The sequence below is a fragment of the Brassica napus genome, chromosome C2 (genome assembly GCF_020379485.1).
Source record: "Brassica napus cultivar Da-Ae chromosome C2, Da-Ae, whole genome shotgun sequence".
NCBI classification, from domain to species: Eukaryota; Viridiplantae; Streptophyta; class Magnoliopsida; order Brassicales; family Brassicaceae; genus Brassica; species Brassica napus.
The window spans coordinates 10,649,592-10,676,698 of NC_063445.1; the positions used below are offsets into that span (position 1 = coordinate 10,649,592).

Consider the following 27,107-nt stretch of genomic DNA (forward strand, 5'->3'; position numbering starts at 1 on the left):
CTCGGATATTTACAAATCATACCTCTTAGAGCACCATTAGTGGTGAATTTGAATTCTCGAGCAGTCTCTGATCATTTAAATATAGAAAAAATTACAAAAGTACGAAAGAGAAACATAATAAAGGAGAAAAAGAAGGAAGACGCTTCTTTAGGAAGAACTGTTCGTAGAGTGGGAAGAAACGGTGGAGACAGATGTTAATTTGTCAATGGTTGCAAATCTTTTTATTTAACATATAATTATTTTATTTATTTATATTATTGTTATAATAAGTTAGATAGAGCATCCGCAACAGCAATCTTAAAGGGAGAGTCTTTAGAGAAAAAATAATTAAATAATCAGTGGATCCCACCAAAAACTAAGGATTCAATCATTAAAATCTATAAATAAAGACTCTTTCTTAGTGAATCTTTGTACTATTTATGGGCTCCCACGACATGTGGCAGTCCGCAATTGGTTGATATATATATTTTTTTTATCTGAAAAAAAAAATAATAATTAAAAAATCAAAAAACACTTTTTCTAATAACTCCAATGGAATATTTTCATTGGAGATGCTCTCACGAGAATTTTGTTCGCTGCAGATGCTCTTATGTTCTCACTTTATTTTTACTTTACCCGTGCCAATTTATCACTGTAGTTGACAAAAAATATTGTAATGAATAATCATATATCACCCACAAAGTGGGCTTGTAAGTAATTCGAAAAGCATGAACTCAATTGTCATTTTCTATTCAGCTGATCCTACCAGACTTTGCTACAAAACCAAAATTTCCAAAAGACACATTGGTCCACTTTAGGTTTTACACTTTATAGCAAACATCCCTCGCACCGTACGTATTAAAAAAATTAAAGTTGTGGTCGACACCGATTCGTAGAGACGTTTTAAGATATGCATGGATTCTGGATGGTGTCTTCTTACGTAAGGACAAACTACAATTACATGGGTTTTTTTTTCACTTAATAACAATTACATGTTTCTTCCTTAATCAGACGTCGCTTTGATTTTAAAAGCTACGTAATTGTGATATATTTGATATATCAAGCGAATTTTCCAGTTCAAAAAAAAGATCAAGCAACATTTACCAAAACAAATACATCAAGATCAAGCAGATTGAACTCACGTCACACATGCAGGTCTGCACACATGTAGCATGTGATGGCTTATCGCTATACCATTTTTTAATTAGCATATGATGAATATAAGATAATCCATGGCTTGCATTTAGAATAAGATTTAATTGTCTGATTTAGATCAACTTTTAGACATTGATGGTGGTTAGGGTTTTGGCGTAGTAGACCAACTGTTTAGATGTTAATTGATACTTACATGTTCGTACATACTTGAAAGTTGAAATTAGCCCAGTTAAGCATATCTAACATGTGCTAATTACAACCACACAAAAATAATACAATTATCCAGTAACTGTTATTTTTGTATGGGTAAATAAAATTAGGGTAATAATTGCAAGGAACAAAAATTAGTGGGCAATTTGGAGTTTTTCGTTTGGCAACTTTTATTAAAGCAATAAACGATTAACGTTATAAGAAATGAAATAAATCATTCGATAGTGAGCGATTCAGACAAATGATTTTTCGTATTTTATTTCCTACTTGACAAGCTAGGTGACTACATATATAAGCTGACGAACTTGAATCTGTGCAAGTAAACACAGATGTCTATTGTACTCACTTCCACTATCTTATCTCAACAAACTTTTTGTTCGCTCACAAACATAATTAACAATATGTAAAAACTAAAGTTTTTTTGAAACTAAAAGGGTTAAACCCGAGTCTATTAAAGATACATAGCTAATCCCCGAACGAAAGTACAACTCAAAGATGGATCTTTTCCTGGACATTCAAATGGATCGAAAGCAATATCACATATCCGCGTTGGGATCGAACCTCAGATTCACTGTATCGGGTTTCCCTTCAAGTGCCTTTGGCCTACCAACGCGTGGTTAATAAAAACTATAGTTTATTACTTTGATTATATATATATGAGATATTATATGGTAAAAACTGGGTAATGGATTATTATCATATAAGTTTTGTAGTAGTTAAATGTGTTTAGAGCATCTCCAAAAGACACTCTATAGTTTTAAATATGAAGTTTTTAGCTCTCCAAAACGAAACTTCAAAATTTGAAGTTTTGAGAAGTGAAACTCTATATTTGAAGTTTCACTACTCAACACTTTAAATTTGAAGTTTCATATTTTGTTTGCATTTTGGTCCCTACAATTACATATCACATTTATGATTCTAAAATATTTTCTCGTTTATCGTTTTAATCCTTAAAAATTTTATATCTCAAAAAGATTTCAATTTTTTTAAAAAATTAAACTTTAAAATAAGACTTAAAATATTTAAAACTATATTTAGACAATAACAATATACAAAAGAAGCTTAACAAAAAAACTTTAAAAAAATTACATGAAGACATAACTATTACAAAAATTTAAATATTTCAACAAGACTAATAGTCAGATAAATTTGATCTGAAACTTCCAAATCTCCAAAATATTGTCCAAACAAATTTTGTGTATTCGAGGATGGTTGCTGATGTTGTTTTTGATGTCTTTTTCGTACGATTCTTTCTTGTTTAGATCAAATGTATTCATGAGGATTAATATCATCGATAGAAGTTAAGTCTTTTAGCGATATTTTATTTTTCTCTTTTACTTTCTTTTTCATATCTAATGTATTTACAAGCATTAATATCACTCATTTAAAAAAAAAAATTAGCTCGTAATCTACAAATTTAAAATAAAGAGATTTATTTTTACTTCAAAATGCACTATATGATCATATATGCATTACATAAATAATTTTGTGGAATATTATGATATTTAGCTTAATTTTTAATATTAATATGTTATTTCTATTTAAAATTTCATATTTTAATATAATATCTTACTAATTAATATTATTGTAATATTTTTATATATGTGCTAGTAAATTTTTTATGAATTTAAATTAATTATGAAAAATATAAAGACCATAATATAAAATACAAATAGTTTTAAAGTTAAGTTTGAAGTTTTGTTTTTAAAAAAAAATACATCTAAACTTCAAATATACCGTTTTAGAAATTTCAAAATAGAGTATCTTTTGGGAGATGCTATTAGAAATAACTCTCTTGGCTGATATAACAAGACTAAAATTGTTGGACCACCATTTTCCATTTTTCAACAAGATTATATATGTACTATATATTTAGTCTAGTCTAGTGGCGGACCCAAGATTTTTTTTAATCTGGGTCAGTGACAAATTAAATCAACCATCATATCTTTTTTTACTTAATTCAACACAAAAAAGTAAAACAAAATAGGCTATTGAACCCGTTAACTCATATTTAAAGGGGTGCAACATTACCATTTGAGGTGAGTAGACACAATTGCCATAGGCCACAAGAAACTTTTTAATATTTAACCTGGATCAATTGATACACCATCTCATAAAGTAGATCCGCCTCTGGTCTAGTCGCCAGTTAGTTGACGAAGTTACATGTATCCTAATCTAAATCAGTAACAACAGTATTAAAAAAAACGATTTATATTAGTTAACCATGGCTTCTACAATATTGTACTAGTATTTGACATTCCACATAATCCAATCGACGTTTATACATCACTCACACAAATAACATATACATCGAGGTATAAAGTCAGGACCGGCTGAGTACATGGAACGGTCAGTGCGAACGCCCGAAGCCTATACCAAACTTTTATTTTTGAAAAGTTTATAACTAAGTTACATATAAAATATTACACTAAAATAAATATGGTATAATAAAATATAATAATGTAAAATAATTTAACTTCTTACAACGTTTAAACAAAATTTCTTTTATTGTGTCAGTCATGTATGCGGCATTGACTATATATGCAGATGGCGTACGTACGGCTACAAACACTAAACCACCACAAGCTCGTAATGCTTCGGGCTCCGAATGGAAAAATCGGATCAAGCATTGCGGATCTAGCGTACCAAGCGGATCGAATGGAATAAGAATGGATCGAGTAGAACAAAAGTGGATCAAGCGGATCTAGCAGTTCAAAAAATATGTTTGAAAGGTAAAAGTGGATAAAAAGCGGTTCAAAGTACTGTACACGGTTATTATAATTTATATAAGATTTAAGCTAATATTTATTTTTGTATTATTAACTTCTTATAAATTAATTAGTTTTAAAATAAATATGTACAGACTTCTGACAAAAACATATGTACAGATCATTTATTTAATACTATACGACTTAATAAATTATATATGAGTTAAATGTGAATAAGTAGTATATTGTAAATTATAATCTTAACCTAAATTTTAAAAAGTTAAATGTTTTAATAGGTGTATGTATTGTTTAGATATTTTAAAATATTTAATACATAATATTTGATTTTTTAAATGGTTCTAACAGTATAAACATTACCTATGTATATATTTGAAAATATGAAATAAAATTTGATATATTGTTTCAATAATTTTAATATCCAAAATTTATAATTTTTGTGTAAGTTTCCTTTTTGTAAAGCTTTTACATAACCAAATTATTTTTAAATAAATGGCATCTATTATCTTAAATCAAATTAATAATAAAATATAAGAACCACTAAAAACACTCCAATTTTGCTGTGTAACTACTGTAGTAGGCGTGTTTCAAAAAAAAAAAAAAAAAACTACTGTAGTAGGCAGTTCAAGATTTTTTTTTCACATGTTTGGACCGTTGGTAGTTAAAATAAAATGGTGAATGGGGAAATTAGATGTGTGCGGTGTGTCATACACCTACGTGTGTCCTCCGTTTTTTATCCGTCTTCCACTCAAAACCTCAATGTATTTATATTTACTGGAAACTATTTGCAGTAAATGCAATCGAGTTACGGTTTTCTCATACTCCGAATAGGAGCACGAGAACAACAAAAGAAGGAAAAAGAAGAAGAATGTCAGAGACTTTAGGACAAAGGGATCGGGATAAACACGGAGAGACATGAGTGTAAATGAGGACATTCCCTTCTGGATATGTCAGAAATAAATAAAATAATATTGTCTCTCGACCTTTATTACCATGCTCAATGATGCTAGCATTTAACTCATCGCATCAAATGTCCACAACTTTTTTTTTTGGTAAACCAAATGTCTACAACTTTTTATTAAGAAAATATAATGTATAAAATTGTCTATAGATAGAAGTAGATAATTAGAAAATTAGTATTACTCAAAAAATAAAAACAGTTTGGAATTTTAATTGATGTAATAGTGTTTTATTATTTAAGCCACTTTAAGGTCTAAACAACCTCTACATTCAGCATGATTAACAAAACGCGAAATAAATAAGTAAGTCAGTTAAAAGATTTGAAATCTTAACTTGTCTTACATAAAATATCGAAAATTCGCCTATCAAAGGATGCATATTTACACCCAAAAAAAAGGATGCATATTTGACTTCTTGACATAGAGAGTTGGTAAGAAAAAACTTGTAGTTTATTAATTTTTTGAGTAAGAAGACAAAAAACAATGAAAGTAACTTATATTTTTTCTTCAAAAAAAAGAAGACAAGAAAATAGATCGCAAATTAAAATGAAAACGTTACCATGAACAACATAAGTTAAGCAAAATGGTGGTAACATGAAGTGATAATAAAATACCAAGACTTAAAAATCCTCTCTCGTTTTTCTCTCCGCCAATTCCTTTCTTCCTCGGCTCTAACTCTCCTCTGATTTCCTCAGGTGACCGGCGGTGGGTCTTTCCCGTCGGTCCGCCACCCCTAATCTCCCCGCTCATCCAATTCCTCTCCCTGTTGTGCTAAAGCTTCCTCACTTCCTCCTTGCGCCTCTTTCTCTAGTTCTCGTCGGATTGTGGCCAGATCCGGCGACCAATCACTACAAGAAAACAGGGAGATTCCGATGGTCGAAATCGTCGGAAATTCGTCGGAATAGACCGATTCCGACGAATTTCCGACGAACCCGTCCGTCGGTATCGTTTCGTCGGAAAAAAAAAATTCGTCGCAATTTCGTCAGTACTTCCGACGACTTTCTGACGAATACCGAGAAACGTCATTCTGACGAACTTCCGACGATATTACGAAGCGCACACACGAGACCAGAGTTCATCGAAAACTACGTACCGACGGAGAACGTTCCTCGGACAATTCCGACGTAGCGTGTTCCTCGGTGTATTCCGACGAACATTGGTCGTCGGAATATACCGACGAACAATGGTCGTCGGAGTATACCGACGAACCTTGTTCGTCGGTATTTTCCGACGAAATGGTTCGTCGGTATATTCCGACGGATATATATCCGTCGGTATTTTCCGACGACCCTGTCCGTCGGTATATACCAATTTTAAAAACGAATTGATTTTGCATTTTTATATATTTTTTGATATTAATAAATTAAAAAAATCAGAAATTTAAAACTAATAATATTATATAATTTAAATTCATACAAACCGAAATAGGAAAAAAACATTCAGAAAGTTTAGAATTCATACAAACCGAAATAGAAAAAAAAAACATTCCGAAAGTTTTAAAAAGCCGAAATAAACTAAGATGAACTCGAAGACATCAAATGATCTAGCTTCTGCATAATCTCGGTGTTGAACTTCTTCTGGGATGCCAACTCAGCAAGGATAGTGGCATTCTCCGAACGGATAGTGACATTCTCCGAAAGGATAGTGGTGTTCTGCTCCTCCAATGCCCCAATCCGTTCATCTTTGTCATGTAGCTGCTCGAGAATCATGGGATCGGCATACAGAGCTTGCGAAGAAGATGCCGGATACGAAGAAGCACGACGGGCCAACCCAACTAAACGGCCTCCTTTCCTTTTAGGAACCGCCTACAAAAATATTTAAAGTAAGTAAATAGGGACAAGTAAGTAATCGACATTATAAAAAAAATATATTAAAAAAAAAATTACCTTTTCAACCATCTCATTTATTTGCAATAGAGACAGGTTGGTTGAAGCTCCCGTAGAGTCGCCGTCATCAGAGAGAGGCTGCGATTGAGAAACTATCTCAGCTTCCACCAAATCAACTACACCTTTGATCACGGGGTCCTGAATTTGACCCGTCGTCTTGTTAGTGTGAGCCACCTTAATGAGTTGGAGACGATCAACGGGATTACCGTCATTTGCTTCGATCTAAAAAAACCGCCATTATTAGCCAAGAAATATATAAAATATTTATTTAAAAAATATAAAGATAAATAATAATAAAAAACTTACAAGTTCATCCTCCTTAGTAGACATGGAGCAAGCGCCGAGGTTGTGCACATACATACCTTTCCCGCCACGATCGCTCTTCCGGTTCCTGGAGTTCCTAGAAGACGTCTCTGCAGTTTCTTTCTTCTCCCAATGAGCTATCAACTGCTCCCACACCGTCCCGTTGATGAACCGTGGCTTCTTTTTCTTCTGCCAAACTGTCTTCCACGCGTTTATCTGCTTTTTGTAAGAGTCCATGGTCTTTTCGTTGAATTTCTTACGGACTGTTTCCGTAAGATCGGAGTGCCAGTTGAACTCTTGCTACAAAACAAACACAATTTAATAAGTAAATATATTTTAAAAAATGTAAAAACTTTAAAAAAATGAAGAGTTACTATACCGCAAACTGACGAAACCACAACTCTCGTTCGTCGGAAGGGATCACACTCCACTTTGGATATCCAAAACGGAGCATGGAGTACATCATCTGGTTGATGCTCCGGCTAATGCCATTTTTCGACTTGGTGAACTTTTAAAAAAAATACAAGTTAGCAAGTTAATTAAAGGAAAAAATATAACGGTACAAATAAAAAAAATACTAACCAAGTGCTATGGCCTCGTCGTGGGTTGGGTTGGAAAAACGGGAGATGCTCTCGACCTGGTTGTTGAACCAATAGATGAACCGGCATGACCCCCGGATCCTGGTGAGCAGCAGCGTGAGGGGCAGCGGGAGCTGGAGCGGGAATATATGCGGGAACCGAGTCATGAGACGATCCCGATGCACGGGAACTGCTCACCGAACTACGTCGAAGACGGGCTGCGGGGCGGGCTTCATCCTCGGCCCTAAAAAAAAAAATTAATACATCAAACATATTTTCAAATCATTTCTATTTTTAATGTTTTCATTTATATATTTACAAAAGGTTTTATAAACGTTTTAAAAAAAATTATTAAACCTTTTATTATACATAGTTTATTACTAGAAACATATAAAAAATAATAAAAAAATTTAAATGTTTTTATTATACATGATTTATATATATATATATGTATACAAAATTATAAAAAATTTATAAATATAGAAAAATGTTGTTAAATATTTATATATTTTTTTTAAAAACGTTTTATTATACATAGTTTATTAGTGGAAACTTATAAAAAATTATAAAAAATTTTAAAATTTTTATTATACATGATTTATATATATATATATGTATACAAAATTATAAAAAATTTATAAATATAGAAAAATGTTGTTAAATATTTTTAAAAAAATTTAAAAACGTTTTATTATATATATTTCATTACTGGAAACTTGAAAAACGTTTTTAAAAATAAAAAAAACGTTTTAAAAAATCAAAAAACGTTTTTAAAAATAAAAAAATGTTCCAAAAAAAACTAAAACAACAATCCTAACTTATATATACTAAACTATCAATCAAACAACCTAAAATCCGAGATCTAACTTCCAAAACCCTAAACAATTGAGATTAAAGAAGGTTTGGGATGATTCTTACATGATTTAGGGTTTGGGGGAGGAATCGCCGGTGTAGAGGGAGGAATCGCCGGTGTAGAGAGAGGAATCGCCGGTGAATCGCCGGTGGAGAGAGGAATTTAGAGAGAGAGATGCGGAGATAACGAAGAAAGAAGAAGGAGGAGGGTTATTATATCAGACGATTCCGACGGACACGGGTTCGTCGGTATTCCGTCGGTATAATTAAAATATACCAAATGCCAATTCGCGAAAATTTTGAAGCGGTTTGGTTCTCCCGGGCAAATTGAAATTCCGACGGAATGTGTCCGTCAGTATATTCCGACGGACACATTCCGTCGGTATATTCCGACGGAATTCCGACGACTTAGTGTTTAGGTGTTGATTTCAAGTTTCTAAATGAAAAATCCAAATCTTTGATAATATATATAGTATTTGCATAAAGATTTAACAATAAAATGTTTTATAACACGATTTTACACAATAACATTTTTTGTAGTGTAAGCTTATATAAATATGATTGTATAAGTATATAATGTTAAGATGAGATGTTATGAAAACAATGATATGCATACATAAATATTTTAATGACTTGTTATATTTGAACGGTTGCGATCTAATACTATACTAAACACTTATTATGTGTTATTTTCATAGTTTTGGCATCTAAATTTATAGATTTTTATGATTGAAACTTTATAGAAAAACACGTCGTCGGTATTTCGTCGGACAATACCGACGACATTCCGACGAACTGGACAAGTTCGTCGGAATGTCGTCGGTATTGTCCGACGAAATACCGACGATCTTTCCAAATTTCAATGAAACCCATTGTCGTCGCTATGTCGTCGGTATATTGCGAGGGATTTCCGACGGACCAATAAAAAAAAAAAAAAAAACTAATCAGAATCTTCTGAATCTTCATCAAACTCCCCAACCTCGGCTTCCGGCTCTGAATGTACGACAGCATCATGTCCAAACACAGTCAAATTCTCAACGAGTTGAACATTTTCCAAATCTTCAACTGCCTGGGCGTTGCTGGTAGACTCTGGTTGCAATGGTTCATCATCATCAGAAGTTCCATCCACTCGTCCTCTTGGGTTGATTTGCGTTACAGTAACCCATGGATCGTCTCTGTACGTCACCCGAGGGTAACTGATGTAGCACACCTATACATATCAATTATACAAGTATTAGTAAAATATATAACATTAATTAATTATATTGGTAAAAAATTATGAATAGATTGACATACCTGATCAGCTTGCGAACCAAGAATGAAGGGATCATAATATTGAAGTTTCCGCCGCGAATGAACTGATGTAACACCAAACGCATCAATCTTCACTCCTCTATATGGGGTGGTGTCATACCAATCACAATAGAATACTACACAACGCAATCCAACCATTCCAGGAAATTGGATTTCCAATATTTCTTTTATGTTGCCGTAGTAGACATCGTCACCAGAAGAAGATGAAACACCAGCATCATATGTTGTCTTAGAATGACCTTTCCTTGTGAATGCATATCCTCGCGTACAAAATTTAGGATATGATTTGACCACATAGTTTGGTCCCTGCACAAATTCGCGTATCCAATCATCGAACACAAGACCTCTGGCCAAACCATCATTCACCTATAAATTAAAAACATATATGATTGAAAAGTTAATTAGTTTATATATATTAAATTTAAACTAATCATTTGCATAGGGTAATATGATATATGACTCACATAACTACGAAGCCACGCAGCAAATCCGTTATCTCTAAGTTGTCGAAGCTCATCTTCTGTTGCATGCCTGTGAGTCATACGCAACTCCGCCATATATACACTATATACAAAAATATTATCAATATGAAATAAATTTATTGAATATTAATCTAACAATAAATGAATAAATATTTTTACCTCTCATATTGTAGAACATCTTCACAGTTGGTGAGCAAATATGTTTGCAAATGAGCGTGCTCAGTGTCCGTAAGTCTCCGCTTCGTGAATTTTCCACTAAGTCGTCCTATTTCCTTGAACATGCTTGGGACAGTAACATGATATGTTGCTCTCTCCCCTCTATCATCATGCCGAGCAGGTCTTCGGTGTTTTGTATGCACTTCTGGTGGAAAATAATTTTCAGCAAAGATTGCAGTTTCTTCATTGGTCACCTGTGCCACTATAGATCCTTCCACCCTGCTTTGATTTTTGACCATCTTCTTCAGATGATGCATATAACGCTCAAAAATATACATCCATCTGTACTGCACAGGACCACCAAGTTCCAATTCTCTTGCGAGATGAATAGCAAGATGTTCCATTACATCAAAGAATGATGGAGGAAATATCTTCTCAAGGTTGCACATGCTAACTGGTGCGTTTGTCTTCAAATTATTAATACCCTCTTCAGTCACTACTGTGCTGCATAAGTCGCGGAAGAAAACACTAATTCCTACATAGATAAAAGACATAATTTTCGTAAGTATTAAGTTTTTATAAGCATAATTGTTAAATATAAAAATAAATTAAATTGTAAAAATATAATATACCTGCAATTGCTTCATAAACATTACGTGGCAATAATGCTGAAAAAGCAAACAGAAGGAGGCGCTGCATAATTACATGACAATCATGACTCTTCAAGCCAGTAAACTTTCCTTCGCTTCTATCAACGCAGTTCCCCAAATTTGATGCATATCCGTCAGGAAATTTCACTTTATCTGTAATCCAATCAAAGAACTCTTCTTTTCTAGCACCATCCAGCCGATAAATGGGAAAAGGGGCGGTACCGTTCTCATCAACGTGAAGTTCAGAACGATCACAAATATCGACTAAATCCAACCTTGACTTCAAATTATCCTTCGTTTTACCTTGGATGTTAAGGACTGTGTTCATCAGATTATCGAAGAAGTTCTTCTCAATATGCATGACATCTAAATTATGCCGCAATAGATGACTCTCCCAATATGGCAGATCCCAGAAAATACTCTTTTTGTGCCAGTTATGTAGCTCTCCAACCGCATTGACTCGAATGTTTTCATGTCCACCTACATCTGGCGTCCTTTCTGCATCAAAATACCTAAACTGCTTCAACAAATCTTTCCCACTAACTTCCTCAGGTGGACCATCAAACACCTGCTTGTTCTTCGTAAACGAAGTCTTACTCCTGCGGTATGGATGATCAGGTGGTAGAAATCGTCTGTGACAGTCAAACCAACACGTTTTCTTTCCGTTCTTTAGTTGGAAAGCATCTGTGTCATCTTGACAATATGGACATGATAGCTTCCCATGTGTTGTCCATCCAGATAACATACCATATGCTGGAAAGTCACTTATTGTCCACATAAGTACTGCCCGCATCTGAAAGTTTTCTTTGCGCGAAACATCGTATGTCTCAAAACCATGCGCCCATAGTTGTTGCAACTCATATATTAGTGGTTGAAGAAACACATCTAGTGATCTTTTAGGATGATCTGGCCCGGGGACGAGAATTGAGAGAAACAAAAACTCTCGTCGCATGCACAAGCTCGGCCGTAAGTTGTACGGTGTCACAATAACTGGCCATAGAGAATACTGTCTTCCATGCTTTCCAAATGGGCTGAAACCATCAGTAGATAATCCAAGATAAACATTTCTTCTCTCTTCCGCAAATTCTGGATATGTTGACTGGAAATGTTTCCAAGCCTTTGCATCTGAAGGATGTCTAATCTCACCATTTGTGGAATGCTCTGCATGCCATCTCATTGCTTTTGCTGTGCGCTCACACTGATACAACCTCTTCAATCTTTCCGTCAAAGGCAAATACCACATTCTTTTGAATGGGATCGGAACTCTTCCCCTCGTCTCCTGATAACGAGGTTTCCCACAAAATTTGCATACATTCTGTGTCTCATCCGCTCTCCAGTAGATCATGCAGTTGTCAATACATACATCTATCACTTCATACGGTAGTTGAAGACCTGCAACAAGTTTCTGAACCTCGTAGTATGAACCCGGTGCAAGGTTATCCTCAGGTAGAATACCTTTGACAAAATCAGTAATCGCATCCATACATTCTTCAGCCAAATTATAGTCTGTCTTAATACCCATTAATCTAGTTGCAGATGATAAGACTGAATGACCATCTCTACAATTTTGATACAAAGGTTGTTTTCCTGCATCCAACATGTCAAAAAATCTCCTAGATTCGGGGTTTGGTTCTTCCCCTCTATAATGATCATGTACCATCTGCTCAGTACCTACACCATAATCTATATCCGTTCTAGATTCTTCTAACCTAATATCAGGCTGAGGTTCACTAACAGGCTGAGGTTCGCTAGTACTACCATATTCATAACCAGTTTCCCCATGAAGGTACCAAACTTTATAATTACGTGAAAACCCTTTCATATACAAATGAGTCCAAACATCAAATTCTTTTATAACCTTATTATTATTGCAAGAAGAGCAGGGACATCTTAACATACCACTTTTTGCATCCGGTTGCTGTTGAACAAGCCTCATGAATTCTCCAATCCCTTGAACGTATTCTTCCGTAAGCAAATTGGTGTTCGGATCCAAATGAGGTTTATCCATCCACGAACGATAATAAACTTCTGAAGACATGATTTTCACGGAATTGTTATGACTAAAGAGAATGAAGAGAGAATGAAGTGTGAATGAGTTGAATGAGGAGGGGTTGTAGTTATAGGAAATTGCTTACGGACCTCCGACGACTTTCCGACGAAATTCCGACGGATGTAAAGCAGTCCGTTGGAATTCCGTCGGTATTGTCCAATCTCAAACGGCTATACAACGGTCATATATATTTGTCGGCAACGGTCACATGGTTCGTCGGAATTTCGTCGGAAAATACCGACGGAATTCCGACGACTTTACTGTTAATCGGAATGTCGTCGGAAATTCGTCGGAATATACCGACGAACTTCCGACGACTACAACAGTTACATTTTTTATCGGAATGTCGTCGAAAAGTCGTCGGAATATTCTGACGACCCTTGTTTCGTCGGAATTCCATCGGAAATGGCCGACGGAATTCCGACGACTTCATTTTTTTGGATTTGGTCGGTAATCCGTCACAAATCCGTCACAAATGTCCGATGACATTGGTGTCCGTCGGAACCTCCATCGGAATTCGGCGTGTTTTCTTGTAGTGAATTCGATGATTGGGTGTGTATCCAGTGTCTCTGGAGAGAGGGCGAAGTCGTGACTGTCTGTATGCTTTAGGAGGCGCCGTCGTCTTGGTAGATCTAGGGTTTGACTAGTGGTGATTCTGGGTCAGTTCCGCCGCAGAGGCTCACCGGAATGAAGCGCGTCACCGCCTCTTCTCCTCTGGTCTGCAGTCTCCTCTGTTTTTTCCCTGTCTCCTCCTTCGGCCGCAACTTTAGAGCTTCCCCGTCTTGTTCTCATGGTCTGAGACGAAGCGACGAGATTGAGGAGCTCGTTGGGGACCTCTCACTTAGCTCAAGCGACAACAACCATGGCTTCCTTTGATGATGTGTTTGTATCCTCCTTCTTGCTACCGACGTCGTCTGCTAGGGTTTGAGGACAACCCGATGTGGTGACTCACTTGCTCTTAGGCGGAGCCCTCTATCGTTTTTTAGGTGGCCTGTTTCAAGGAGTGTTATGCCTCCTTATGTACTTCATGCCCTTGTGTCCATAGCTCCGACAAGTTGACTTAGTGTTCCTTCGAAGTCTTTGTTGTATCCTTTGTGTCGTGTGGGCGGTGTTGGAGCCTGTTGTACCGCTCATGCTTGACCGTAACTCGAGCTTACGTGTAAACAGCGTTGCTACGGGTGAACCTTTGTCTCTCCGCCGAGATGGCTCGGTTTTGTTTGTCGAGGTCCTCCTCCAGCGGAGCTCCGGAGGCGTATGCCAGGCGCTTCTGTTGATACCTGCTCAGAGCCACTTCGGTGAGTTCTTGACCGAACTCTCCCTGGCCATTCTCTTGCTTCATCTGGTTTATATCAGGTAGAGTAAGAAGAGTTATGATTAGGGTGGTTATATTGTTGCTCTGCTTGATCTTTTACCTATTAATTACAAGTTTTCTGTGTTAGAAACTTGGAATTAATTTCTATGTATCCTAGTGGTTTTTTAATTTTTTGCGGTCACTAGGATCAAATTAGCTTTTAGCTGATTGTGGTTTCAATTAAATTTGTAACCGAACTTTCATTTTCATAATGATATTAACAATTTAGCAAAAAAAACAAAAAAAAATGGTGGTAACTTCAGTTGCCAACTATGTGAGGGCTGTTGGTAATGCTAGTACAAATGAGTAACAACTATTGAATGCGTAGACCGCTGATATTTAATATGCTTCGACGTAAGAAACCTGATAATAAATGTAAATACAAGTACATTCCCCCATTCAAAATCACGACTATTATGTAAGTTATAATTCACGTACCTTAAGCAAACACATCCCCATCATTGTCTTTTTAAAGATTCGGACACATCAAAATTCAAAATCTTGCAGTCTACTTTAACTAGTATAACTTTTTGGTGTGGAAGGATTCTATTAAAATGTTAACGAACGTATATACTTTTTACAGTAGAGATAGGTTTGTATTAGAGGAGCTAGAATCTTTATACAGTAGATATCGGCGAGTATTGACGTGAACTAATCATTGCTAATCTCGATTTGGATAATATAATCAACTTAAAGTCTAGAGAGCACTGTGTTTGATTAGAGTGATTAGACTCACCAACGGAACCAAAGTTTCTGTGGATGATGAACTTTTTCGATAAGCAATCATTTACAAGAAATTTTAAAACAACCGAATTATATATACTGTATAAAAGAAGAATTATTATATGTCTAGTAGTTATCATCCATTACGTTCGTGGATTTAGGTCACACATTGATTTGACCAAACGTTTATTTGGTTGCTATGAAATTCCTACCACGACTGCAGACTTTTAGATTTAGTCTGTATTTTGCTCTGAAGTTCTTTGGTTAAAAGAAATAATGATGATATCATCTTATAAGTTATAACCTTTCTGTAGTTGGATATACTTCACCTCAAATCTAAATTAGCACAATTTTTTTTTGTATCGCTTGTAATAAATGTACATCCGGTGAGTAGTAACTAGAGCCAGGAATTTTAACCTTTGTGTGCGGGCCCACCCCGTTTGATCCGCCTGGATCGAACAATTTGAAAATTTTGAATGCGGGTGCGGATCGAGATTATTTTAAGCGGAGTGGATGCGGGTCAGCCAGAATTTGAGTCGCAGGTTGGTAGCCAACCCACAAACTAAACTTTTTTATAAAAAAAAAATACTTTTGGTAAAAATATAATAAATATTTATATAATTTTAGTTATAAGTATATTATTTTAAAATTATTTTTTTAAAAATAATTATTATATAATTTAAAATAATTATTTTAATATAATCAATATTATCTGCAGGTTTTTTTTGCGGGACGGATACGGATATAAAAATTTTTATTTGCGGGTTGTGCGGGTCGAGTTTTTGAATAAAAAAAATAATTTAATCCGCGACGGGGAGGAGCAAGTCAGGTTGACCCGTGAACCCAACACTTAGTACTAACACTACAAGAAATAAGATGTAGTTGATAATTATTAAATATCTGGTTATGTAGCTTTTTGAGGATCTTGTATGCAATAGATGATGAATTGATCAATCACATCATTTTTTTGCGTCCATTTTTGTTCATAGAATGGTGGCAAGTTTCATCTCGTTTTCTCCAAAGTAACAAGCTTATAGTCTCCCATTGGCTTGGTTGGACTCTCCTATTGAAAAGCCTAGTTGGTTTTACATGTTAAACACACAATAAACAAAACAAATAGTTGCATGATCGAAGTTATAAGGGTGACCAGTTAATGAAAAATATTTATCCGGAACATTAATTTGTATTATTGGAGACTTAGAGTTGTTGATGGGTCTTGACGACTTGTCACACCTTTATATGTCAAGCCGGATTAGTGACTCGCTCTCCTATGCTTTTCGTCTAAAGTATTTTTTTTTATAATATAGATTAGCGGGAGCCACGTCTACTGCCTTTTTCATATTGAAATTGTTATTTAAAATCTTCTTAATAAGATTCAAAATTTAAAATCTGTATAAGTCACCTGAATTATGTAGTACTGAATTTGAGAGTAGTGTCTTCCAAGAATATCAGCCGGTTCTTAGCTTTTTTAAGTTAAAAATTAAGAGACGGATTCTTATATTCCGCTAAGAAATCCACCCTAAAAACTCCCATTAATCATGCTTTTAAGGGTTTTTTGGAAGATACAGTTAAAATAATAGAGCATGAAAAGTTCAAAACCTAAACATAGAACTATAGCATTTTATGCCATGTTTCTCTACATTACAAAAAAAAATCGGACTTAAAATAACTTATCACTTGCCACATTATATATATTTTTTTAATCTTTTAAAAATAACTTAATATTATAGATTTATAATTGCCATTAATCTTGAGACTACCAAAGGGAGGGCCAAGTTTGTGGAGAAGAATGGAAATGGTGGTTGGAGTTGAGAGATTTGAAGAGTTGCTAACGTGAGCGCCTTGATTGATGGGTATTATCGTCATACTTGATCGATCAAAAGCCCTGCTCACGTTCTATCTACAACAACTTTGACTTTTAACATTTATTTTTTGAATAAAGACTTAACATTTTTGGATCTATTTTAATGTTCAAAATTTTCTATTCATGTTGACAACTAAAATATACTAGTACATTTGCTTGTTTTTTTTCAGTTATAACCCGTAAGTTTGAACGTAAAGAACAAATAAATAAAATGAAACAAAACCAAGTGAGTGGACACAAAAATTTAACATACAAGTTTGAACTTAAAGACACATATTTAACCTATAGGTAATGCCTTTTTAAATAAAGAAAGTTAAGAGATCATTGCTAGAAAATAAATAGATTAAGTAGACACAAGAACAACTATAAAACTCTTTTACAATCACAACATAATTTGAGGAGTCCATGAGCTTGTGGTCAAAGCGGTAAGGGGAAGGTTTTGGATGCCAACACGTTTCAAGTTCGATCCACTTCTATGCAAAACTAAGTCATATTCTTCCTAGACACCTAACATGGATATGAGCTATTTCTTTCGGCCCATTTGAATACCCGGAGAAATAGTCTATCCATGAGATGCATCTCCCCTTGAGAATTAATCAGGACCCTTCCATAAGCCTGAAATACCTCCAGATTAATAAAAAAAAACATAATTTGAGGATAAGTCTTTTAAAACAATATTATTGATTTTTAATAAACTAGCTAGCTTTGGTCATTATTAAGTGGCTTGTGGTTTATATTGAAAATTAGATGATCGATCTATAGAGTAATAATAAAAAGTATGTGAAATGAATTATCTTTACTAAAACACAAAATCTATACAAAAAAATTAAAGCAACTAATAAAATTAATTTAAATTTAAATTTAAAATCATTTTTATATAAAACCCAATTAATAAATATCAGGACTTTTTAGTTTATTTATACCTAATATGATCACATATAATATTCACTCGCCATTTTTTTTATATTTATCTAATCAAGCTTTAGTTATAACAAAACCAAAAAGATCGATAAATGATTCATAATTAAAGTAATCAAGTGGATAATCTGATCACTTTTAAATATAAATTTGAAGGATGCCAAAGAAGAAAAGATAAATTGAAATGGGTATTCACTTCCTAGTTAATCATGTCATCATTTGATGACAGTTGGGGTTAATTACCAGAAGGATTGATATGATTAAAGTTAAAGATCCAGTACCTTAACTGTAATTTTCTGAAAACACAGGGGTACATTCAAGCGACCGTTGTATGATAGCAACGTTATTTTTATTTTTTACGACCAATGTTTTTTACGAAATTATATTTTATTTATTTTCTTATTAATATAATTCGAATTCGGACCATTTATTTGTCTGAGCAAAGGGAAAAAAAAAAGACAAATTTTTTGAATATTTGTTTGTTGGTCGAAGAGAAAGAGAGGAAGAAGAGCAGAGCGATTTGTTCATTACTCTTTTTTTTTTTTATCTCAACAAAAGAAGCAAAAAGTGTCATCTTTTGGATCAATTTCGCAGAAGAAGAAGGAGTGAATCTTAGGGTTTAAAATTATTCTCAGGAAAACAATTCGTTCCGTTAACAAACTAAACCAGAGAGAGAGAGTATCGCTGTCTTGTTGTCTCCATTGACCTCGTAAGTTTCGCTCTCTCTCTTTCTCTTTCTGTTTCTTGTTTCTGTCTTCTTCGTTTGTCCAAAGATCAGTTTTTTGTTTGTTGATTTCTCGTTTGGACAGAATCGATGTTTTTCTTGTTTTTGTCAACTTAATTATTTTTCTTTTCCAAATCTCTTACCAGAAATGGAGATTGCGTTTACAAATGTTGAGAGATTCTTCTCTAAATTTCTGTAATTTTGTTGTTTTGTTTTAATACAGGTTCTTATTCCCGAGAAGCTCTCTCTCCTGTTTCGAGGAAGTATGCATGATGGATTTGAGAAATTAGGGTTTATGATGAAGCTCGAAAGGATCCAAAAGTTCTGATTTTGAGGTGTTGGGTTTGTCCAGTTCCGGTGATACATTGTTGGGTTTGATTTGAATTAAAAGGGGAATGATGTTATCGGCGTCGCCGAACACGTTAGCGAAAAGCTCTCTCGAGGAGATGCTTGAGTCTCTCCGGCAGAAGGATGAGTGTGATCGGCCTAGAGATGTGCCTCCTGCGCTTCCTTCTCGGCCTAATTCGAGAGCTCGTCTTCCCTCGGCTCGCAGGTCGCTTCCGGCGAAGTTTAATGTTAGCAGTGTCATGGAAGATCAGAATCAGAACGGGAAGGAAGAGACTGAGCCGGAGATTAAAGAGGAAGGGAAGAGGAAAGAGAAGGATTTAGGAGTTAAGAGGAAGAGTTTTGGGAGCAAGAAGATGAGGACTGGTTATGGCTCAGAGTCTCCGTATGTAGTTGAGGAGGAAGGTGTGAAGGTTGTTAGTGCTGCTAAGGTTGGTCCGGTGGAGGAACAGAGACCTGAGTGGAACAATAATGTTGACTATTTCATCAACAAGGTAAATTGATTGATGATGCTATTGTCTCTTGCTAACTTTTTTAAAAAAATTCTTGTGAGGTTGAATGATCATCTCAGAGGTTGAATTATAGTTAGGATGAGAGATCAGGAATGAGTCTTTTACTGGTGAATTGACCAGTGAGATTTTGAAATTTTTGTGATAAGAAAAGTATTTCTCTTGGTAAGATATGAATAGGCTTAATGGATTGAATACGTTTTGGCTTGGTGGATAGCTTGCTTAGAGGTATCTTACTTGTGTTTAGTTTTTTTCCACCTATGTAAAATTGAGATATAGAACTTTGTTTTTTTGGGAACTTGTGGTTACTGTGTTTGTATTGTATTCCAGAAACTTCGAGTTTGGTGTCGGGTTGCAAATGGGGAGTGGCAACTGGGGAAGATACAGTCTACTTCCGCAGACACATCGCTTGTTATGCTGTCCACTGCAGATGTAAGTTTTTTTTCCATTTTCCATATGATATTGCAGGGTTGACAATTGAGATCTTTTGATTTTTTTTGTTGCTATCAAAGGTTGTGAAAGTGTCTACTGAAGAGCTTTTTCCAGCAAACCCAGATATCTTGGAAGGTGTTGAAGACCTTATACAGCTCAGCTATTTAAATGAACCATCCGTTCTTTATAACCTTCGTGTCAGATACTCTCAAGACGTGATTTATGTGAGTTTACTGCATACTCTTTTGATCAGTTTCTCACTTTTAGTTCTTACCTGACTTTAGCGTTTCTCATACTTTTTGCAGAGTAAGGCAGGGCCGGTATTGATTGCGGTCAATCCGTTCAAGAATGTCCAAATTTGCGGAAATGATATCATCTCAGCTTATCAGAAGAAGGATGTGGATGCTCCTCATGTTTATGCTGTGGCGGATGCAGCTTATGACGAGATGATGAGAGGTGAGGAAACGCATTCATTGTATTTTACATCCTAATTTGTCTTCCAGTGAGTATCTGGCACTTACATTTTGAACCATTGTACATGCAGAAGAGAAGAACCAGTCTATAATTATAAGGTAAGAGTCTTTACACGTTATAATTCTGAATGGTTTTGTATTGGTTAATTGATTTATTATTTATTGTTGTGCAGTGGAGAAAGTGGAGCTGGGAAAACTGAGACGGCCAAGTATGCAATGCAGTATTTGGCAGCTCTTGGTGGAGGTAGCTGTGGAGTAGAGTATGAGATCCTTAAGACAACTTCCATACTCGAAGCCTTTGGGAATGCTAAAACATCAAGAAATGCTAACTCTAGCAGATTTGTAAGTTCCTTACTCCGTCAAGCCATCAGCTTCACTCCCACTCTAAACAGTGTATCTTAACTGGCGCAGGGTAAACTCATAGAGATTCATTTTAGTGCAATGGGAAAGATATGTGGAGCCAAACTTGAAACTTGTGAGTATAGTCTGAGCATCCATACCATTGTTTTTGTCATATTGTTTGGATTTGGAGCTCACTTGTTTCTTTTGTCTTCTTCTCCATGTCTTTGGTAACTACTTGCGTATAGTTTTGTTAGAGAAGGTAACTTTGTTTTCATTGAGAATCTTTTTCATTTGACTTTCACTACTTAGCCACTGGTCACTAATGGTTATGTATCCTTTGACCAGTCGAGAGTGGCTCAGCTGTTCAATGGCGAAAGATCCTACCATATATTTTATGAGTTGTGTGCAGGTGCTTCCCCAATTCTGAAAGGTAACATTACAAAACTGGAATCTCCAAGACGTAATATTACTTAGTTTGTCTTTGGTTTAACTATCATTTTAAATGGTTTCATTTGTAGAGAGATTGAAGCTTAAAACAGCAAGTGAGTATACCTACCTGAACCAGAGTGATTGCTTGACTATAGACGGTGTTGATGATGCTCAGAAATTTCGCAAACTACTGGTAATCTTTCTGTTTCTTTTTCCATGATTAAGATGCCATTCTTTTTCTTAGTCATTTCTCTACTTTTGTAGGAAGCTTTTGACATTGTTCAGATCCCTAAAGAGCACCAAGAGCGTGTATTTGCACTGCTTGCGGCGGTGTTGCGGCTAGGGAACGTATCTTTCCGAGTTACAGACAATGAAAATCATGTGGAGGTGGTAGCAGATGAAGGTAGAATCATCTACTGTCTTAATTCATCAAAAAACTGTAACTTGGTGATGCTCGCTTATCACTTGTCTGCTAATTTCTTACAGCTGTCACCAATGCCGCTATGTTAATGGGCTGCAACTCAGAAGAGCTTATGGTAGTTTTGTCTACCCGTAAACTTCAAGCTGGTGCGGATTGTATTGCCAAAAAACTTACATTGCGCCAGGTAACGTTTAATGGTGTCATCAGTCTTGATATTTATTTTCATATAGTATTGATCATAAGATGATGTATGAGTTTCTATGCCGTTTTAACTGCAGGCAACCGACATGAGGGATGGAATAGCAAAGTTTATTTATGAAAGCCTTTTTGAGTGGCTTGTGGAGCAAATAAACATTGCACTGGAAGACGGTAAATCGCGTACTGGGAGATCTATAAGCATCCTTGATATATATGGGTTTGAGTCATTTAAGGTTAGTAGTAGTACCAACATATGCTCACTCTATTATTTTTTGAAACATTGAGATGATGATGTGTTTCTCTCCTTTGTTTCAGAATAATAGCTTCGAACAATTCTGTATAAACTATGCAAATGAAAGGTTGCAACAACACTTCAACCGTCATTTGTTTAAACTTGAACAAGAGGTAAGTTTTCTTTTGGTCTAAATGATATGATTTATGCTTTACTGTTCTATTCATTATCATCTTCTCTGTTCAGGAATATGAAGAGGATGGAATTGATTGGACCAAGGTCGACTTTGAAGATAATCAAGAGTGCTTAGATCTCATTGAAAAGGTAATTAATTAATGGCCTGCCAAGGAAAGAGCTAGATATATATATATTGCTTTGCTCTACACTATAAAGACATTTCTGCATGTTTTGAAATTGATCTCTTGCTAATGTTTGCTTGTGCAGAAACCCATTGGTTTGTTGTCTCTACTAGACGAGGAGTCAAACTTTCCCAAAGCAACGGATTTGACCTTTGCCAACAAGCTCAAGCAACACTTGAAGACCAACTCTTGCTTCAAAGGAGAGAGAGGTCGAGCCTTCAGAGTTAATCATTATGCCGGAGAGGTCAGTTGATGACTTTAGTTTAAAAACAAGACTCTGCATATTGAATATGTTTTATATGGATCTGATTACAGACAGCTTTTTTTAATTTGTTTACAGGTTCTGTATGATACAAATGGGTTTTTGGAAAAGAACAGGGATCCGCTGCCTGCTGATCTTATCCATCTATTAGCATCATGCGACTGTCAGTTGCTGAAACTGTTTTCTACTAAAATGCGTAACAAATCTCAAAAGCCACTTATGTTATCTGACTCAACAAATCAAACAGTTGGGACAAAGTTTAAGGTAAAAGATGCTTGAATTATGCAAGTTTTGTTTTCAGTTGCAATCTTCCTCTACTCAACATTGTTGTCTCTCTTACAGGGTCAACTATTCAAGTTGATGAACACGTTAGAGAACACAACCCCGCACTTCATCAGATGCATAAAGCCGAACTCGAAGCAGCTTCCCAGGGTTTATGAAGAGGACCTCGTCCTACAACAGCTTAGATGTTGCGGCGTGTTGGAGGTTGTTAGAATATCAAGATCTGGATATCCTACTCGTTTGACACATCAAGAGTTTGCAGGAAGATATGGTTTCTTATTGGCAGACAAAAAGGTCTCTCAGGATCCTCTGAGCGTATCAATCGCTGTTCTGAAACAGTATGATGTTCATCCTGAAATGTATCAAGTTGGTTATACAAAACTGTACCTAAGGACTGGGCAAGTAAGTAAACTCTTTACGCAGAGATGTAGAAGCTGTTTCCTGAATCCCGACCTTATCTTCAATTTTTTATTATAGATTGGTATCTTTGAAGATAGGAGAAAGGAAGTTCTTCAAGGGATAGTGGGATTACAAAAGCGTTTCCGTGGTCACTTGTCTCGTGAATACTTTCAAAGTGTGAGAAACGGAGCATCGGTACTTCAGTCATATGTACGAGGTGAGATTGGCCGAAGGATGTTTGATATTGAAGCAAAGCTCCATGCAGATTCTGTTACTGAAGCAAGCACAGGAGAGTTGACTGCAGTCATACACTTGCAGTCTGGTAAGACTGCGGAAGATTTTGGTTCTCAAATTTGGTAATAGGGATTTTAAGGCTCTATCATTCATTTTTCCTCTCTTTGCAGCTGTTAGAGGATGGTTAGCTCGAAAACGATTCAACAGCATGCAAAGACAGAAAGAATTACTCAATGTGACGACATTATCAAAGAAGAGAGCTGGTCTGAGGATATCAGAAGACAAGGTACTTACTATCAAAAGAAAGATTGTCTACTTTCTGAAAGAAACATTATTACACTATAACTCTCTTTCTCCTTTGTGATGTAGGAGGAGTTCCAAGTTCAACCATCAGCTATGTCTGATCTCCAGAAGCGGGTATTGGAATCTGAAACAGCTTTCGTGCAGAAGGAAGAAGAAAACGCAGCGTTGAGAGAGCAGTTGAAACAGTTTGAGGAGAAATGGTCAGAGTATGAAATAAAGATGAAGTCAATGGAGGAAACATGGCAAAAGCAAATGTCATCGTTGCAGGTTAGTTCCTCATACTTGAACTGATTCTTGACACAAAGATTATGAAATGTTCCAACTTCGGATTATTTTGGCTTTCCTCAGATGAGTCTGGCGGCTGCTCGAAAGAGTCTAGCCACAGAGAACGTTACAGGCCAAGCAGGAGGGAGACAAGACACATCGACATCACCTTTCGGTTATGAATCAGAGGACACAACGTCTACTACTGCCACTCCAGGGTTAAGAACTCCCACTACAAACTTCACAAACGGAAACACTCCTGAACTCAGAAGCAGAGAGCTCAACGGAAGTTTGAACGCTGTTAATCATCTCGCAAGAGAGTTTGATCAAAGGAGACTCAATTTTGATGAAGATGCTAGAGCCATTGTGGAGGTGAAAGTTGAACCGGAGGCAACTGGGCAGCAACAGCAACATCCAGAAGATGAATTTAGGAGACTGAAGCTAAGATTTGAGACATGGAAGAAGGATTACAAAGCTAGATTAAGAGAGACTAAAGCAAGACTCCATAGTGATAAACGCCGTCACCGGAAATGGTGGGGCAAATGAGGATAAAGCACTCGCTTAGGTTTGTTGTATTAGTTAGATTGGGAGCATTTGTAGATTCAACTGAGAGAGAGAAATGTCTTTTGTTCTTTTTATGTGCATAGAAGCAAATAGAGTTTTGTAACTTGAGAGACGCAAGAAAGATTATGTTTATATCATTTCAAAGGATCACATCAAATCAAGCTCCAGGTACAAACTTTGTTGCAAAAGCCCATGCGTTGTTAGCAACAGGATTATCAAGATGGTCAAGGAGATTCTCCAAAGGACCTTTCCCGGTTACAATAGCCTGAACAAAGAAGCCGAACATTGAGAACATAGCCAACCTTCCATTCTTGATTTCTTTCACCTTGAGCTCAGCAAAAGTAACGGGATCATCTGCAAGTCCCAGCGGGTCAAAGTATTGCCCACCCGGGTACAAGTCATTGCCTCCGCCAACACCATCAAGACCGTTGATGCGGAAGCCTTCAACTAATCCCATTAGGATTACTTGGAAGCCAAGTACCGCTAAAATGCTCTGAGCGTGTACTAGGTTTGGGTTTCCTAAGTAGTCCAAACCGCCTTCCGAGAAGATTTGTGAACCGGCTTTGAACCAGACCGGCTCTTTGAAGTCCACACGGACCCATTTCTGAAGAACTTCAGGGGTTATGCAACCAAATGCTCCCAACATTGCCCATCTCCCATGGATCACCTGTGAATGGTCATTAGTGATGTGTGTTTACACTTGTTTTTGTTTCGAGTGAGTGAGAGTTAGAGACTAACCTCAAGAGCTCTGTTTTTGGCAAAGGCTTCAGGGTCTGCGGATAAACCGGCAGTGTCCCAACCATAGTCTCCGGGAAACTCTCCGGTGAGGTAAGACGGAGTTTGGACTGAAAAGGGTCCTAAGTACTTCACTCTGTCTGGTCCATACCAAATATCATTTCCCTGCACATGCCAAATTAAATAAACATTAGACACGAATCCAAGAAGTAAGATGAAACCTTTAAATATGAGACGTTTAGAACATAAAGGAATAGACAGACCATAGTGTATTTGGGAGAGCCGAGAGAGACAACATCACGAAGAGGGTTAAAGCTGGAGCTTCTAGTCTGGCCAAGGAATGTTGTTGGGCACAGAACATTGCTCGAGCTCGTGAATGTTGAAGCCATTATTCTCTCTTGGATTGAGCGGTTTGTTTCTCTGTGATTTTGTTATTATTCTTTGCTATTTGGTGAAGTGTTGATCTAAGGGAGGTTGACTTTTATGTAAGTGTTTTGTGGATGAGAAGAGAAGAAAGAGAATCTGAGAGGGGATATAGTTAGGAGTGAGATGTGTTGGGTCCCTCCTAGATGGAGAGAACCAAGTGGGCATGAGACATAATAATAATTCTCATGACCCTTTGCACTGTAGACTCACAATAATAGAGTTTAGAGAGAGAGACAAAAGAGAGAAAGAAGAGAGAGAAGGAGAAAACTCGTAAGGTGATTTCAAGACTGGATTTGGAGGGTCAAACGGATCCTGATCGGGCTGATATTTTGTGGGAAGCTTCTTCAGTCAGTGGGTTAGAGGTTCACCGAAGGGATTTGGATTTCAACGGTTGGATCTTCTGTTGTCTGGGTTTTCTTAAAGCTGGTCGCCATAGTTCTTCAGCAGAGCAGTCTTGGGTGTTTGGTAAATCCAACGGTGAGATCTTCTCTTATTGAGCTGAAATTTGGCAGAGGTATTGTCGACTTGTTTATCTTGGATTTGTACGGTTGGATTAGTTTCTGGAAGCCGGAATCTTTGTGAGCTGAGGTCGTTTGGTTGCTGCCGGTTTTGAAGCTTTGTGTTGCTTTCTTGTTGTTGTTGTTTGTGTTGGAGATAGCTCTTTGTAGCTAGACTCTCTGTTCTGTTCAGGCTGTTGAACAGGGAGGACGTGGTTGTACTCATACCATTTATATAGTGGATTTTTTGAGTGGACTACGGTCCCGTGGTTTTTCCTTCTCACATCGAGGAGGTTTTCCACGTAAAAATTGTGTGTCTCATTTAGTTATCGCAACTTTGATATCTTGCCATCGTCGAAGTATTTTCCTCACAGGTTCGCACAAGGTCAGGGGAACACGACCATTAGTATTTCCGCTGCGCCGTGTGACTTTCCCCAACAGAGTGGTATCAGAGCTTCTGGTTTTAGAGCTTTGGTTTTGATAACTTTGGGTTGTTATTTGCTTGTGTGAAAGATGGAAAA

The 27,107-nt window shown here is 36.3% G+C and overlaps 2 protein-coding genes across 2 annotated transcripts; one reads left to right on the forward strand and one right to left on the reverse strand.

Moving 5' to 3' along the window:
* Positions 1-18,591: 18,591 nt before the first annotated feature.
* On the forward strand, positions 18,592-25,215 carry LOC106380935 (myosin-2-like). The gene is made up of 23 exons (XM_048747183.1): positions 18,592-18,865; positions 19,104-19,719; positions 20,065-20,166; positions 20,247-20,390; positions 20,472-20,622; positions 20,711-20,738; positions 20,813-20,981; positions 21,051-21,114; positions 21,227-21,240; positions 21,327-21,411; positions 21,500-21,603; positions 21,675-21,813; positions 21,897-22,015; positions 22,110-22,262; positions 22,345-22,434; positions 22,508-22,585; positions 22,706-22,864; positions 22,961-23,146; positions 23,225-23,566; positions 23,642-23,885; positions 23,968-24,083; positions 24,167-24,367; positions 24,449-25,215. Exons 2-23 carry the CDS (start codon positions 19,276-19,278, stop codon positions 24,908-24,910), a joined length of 3,594 nt encoding a protein of 1,197 aa, XP_048603140.1. The 5' UTR covers positions 18,592-18,865; positions 19,104-19,275; the 3' UTR covers positions 24,911-25,215.
* LOC106380936 (chlorophyll a-b binding protein 3, chloroplastic) lies at positions 25,039-26,187 on the reverse strand. Its single transcript, XM_013820784.3, has 3 exons — positions 25,927-26,187; positions 25,667-25,828; positions 25,039-25,595 (listed from the first exon to the last, which is right to left on the reverse strand). The coding sequence occupies exons 1-3, from the start codon at positions 26,050-26,052 to the stop codon at positions 25,086-25,088; spliced, it is 798 nt and encodes a 265-aa protein (XP_013676238.2). The 5' UTR covers positions 26,053-26,187; the 3' UTR covers positions 25,039-25,085.
* Positions 26,188-27,107: the final 920 nt, after the last annotated feature.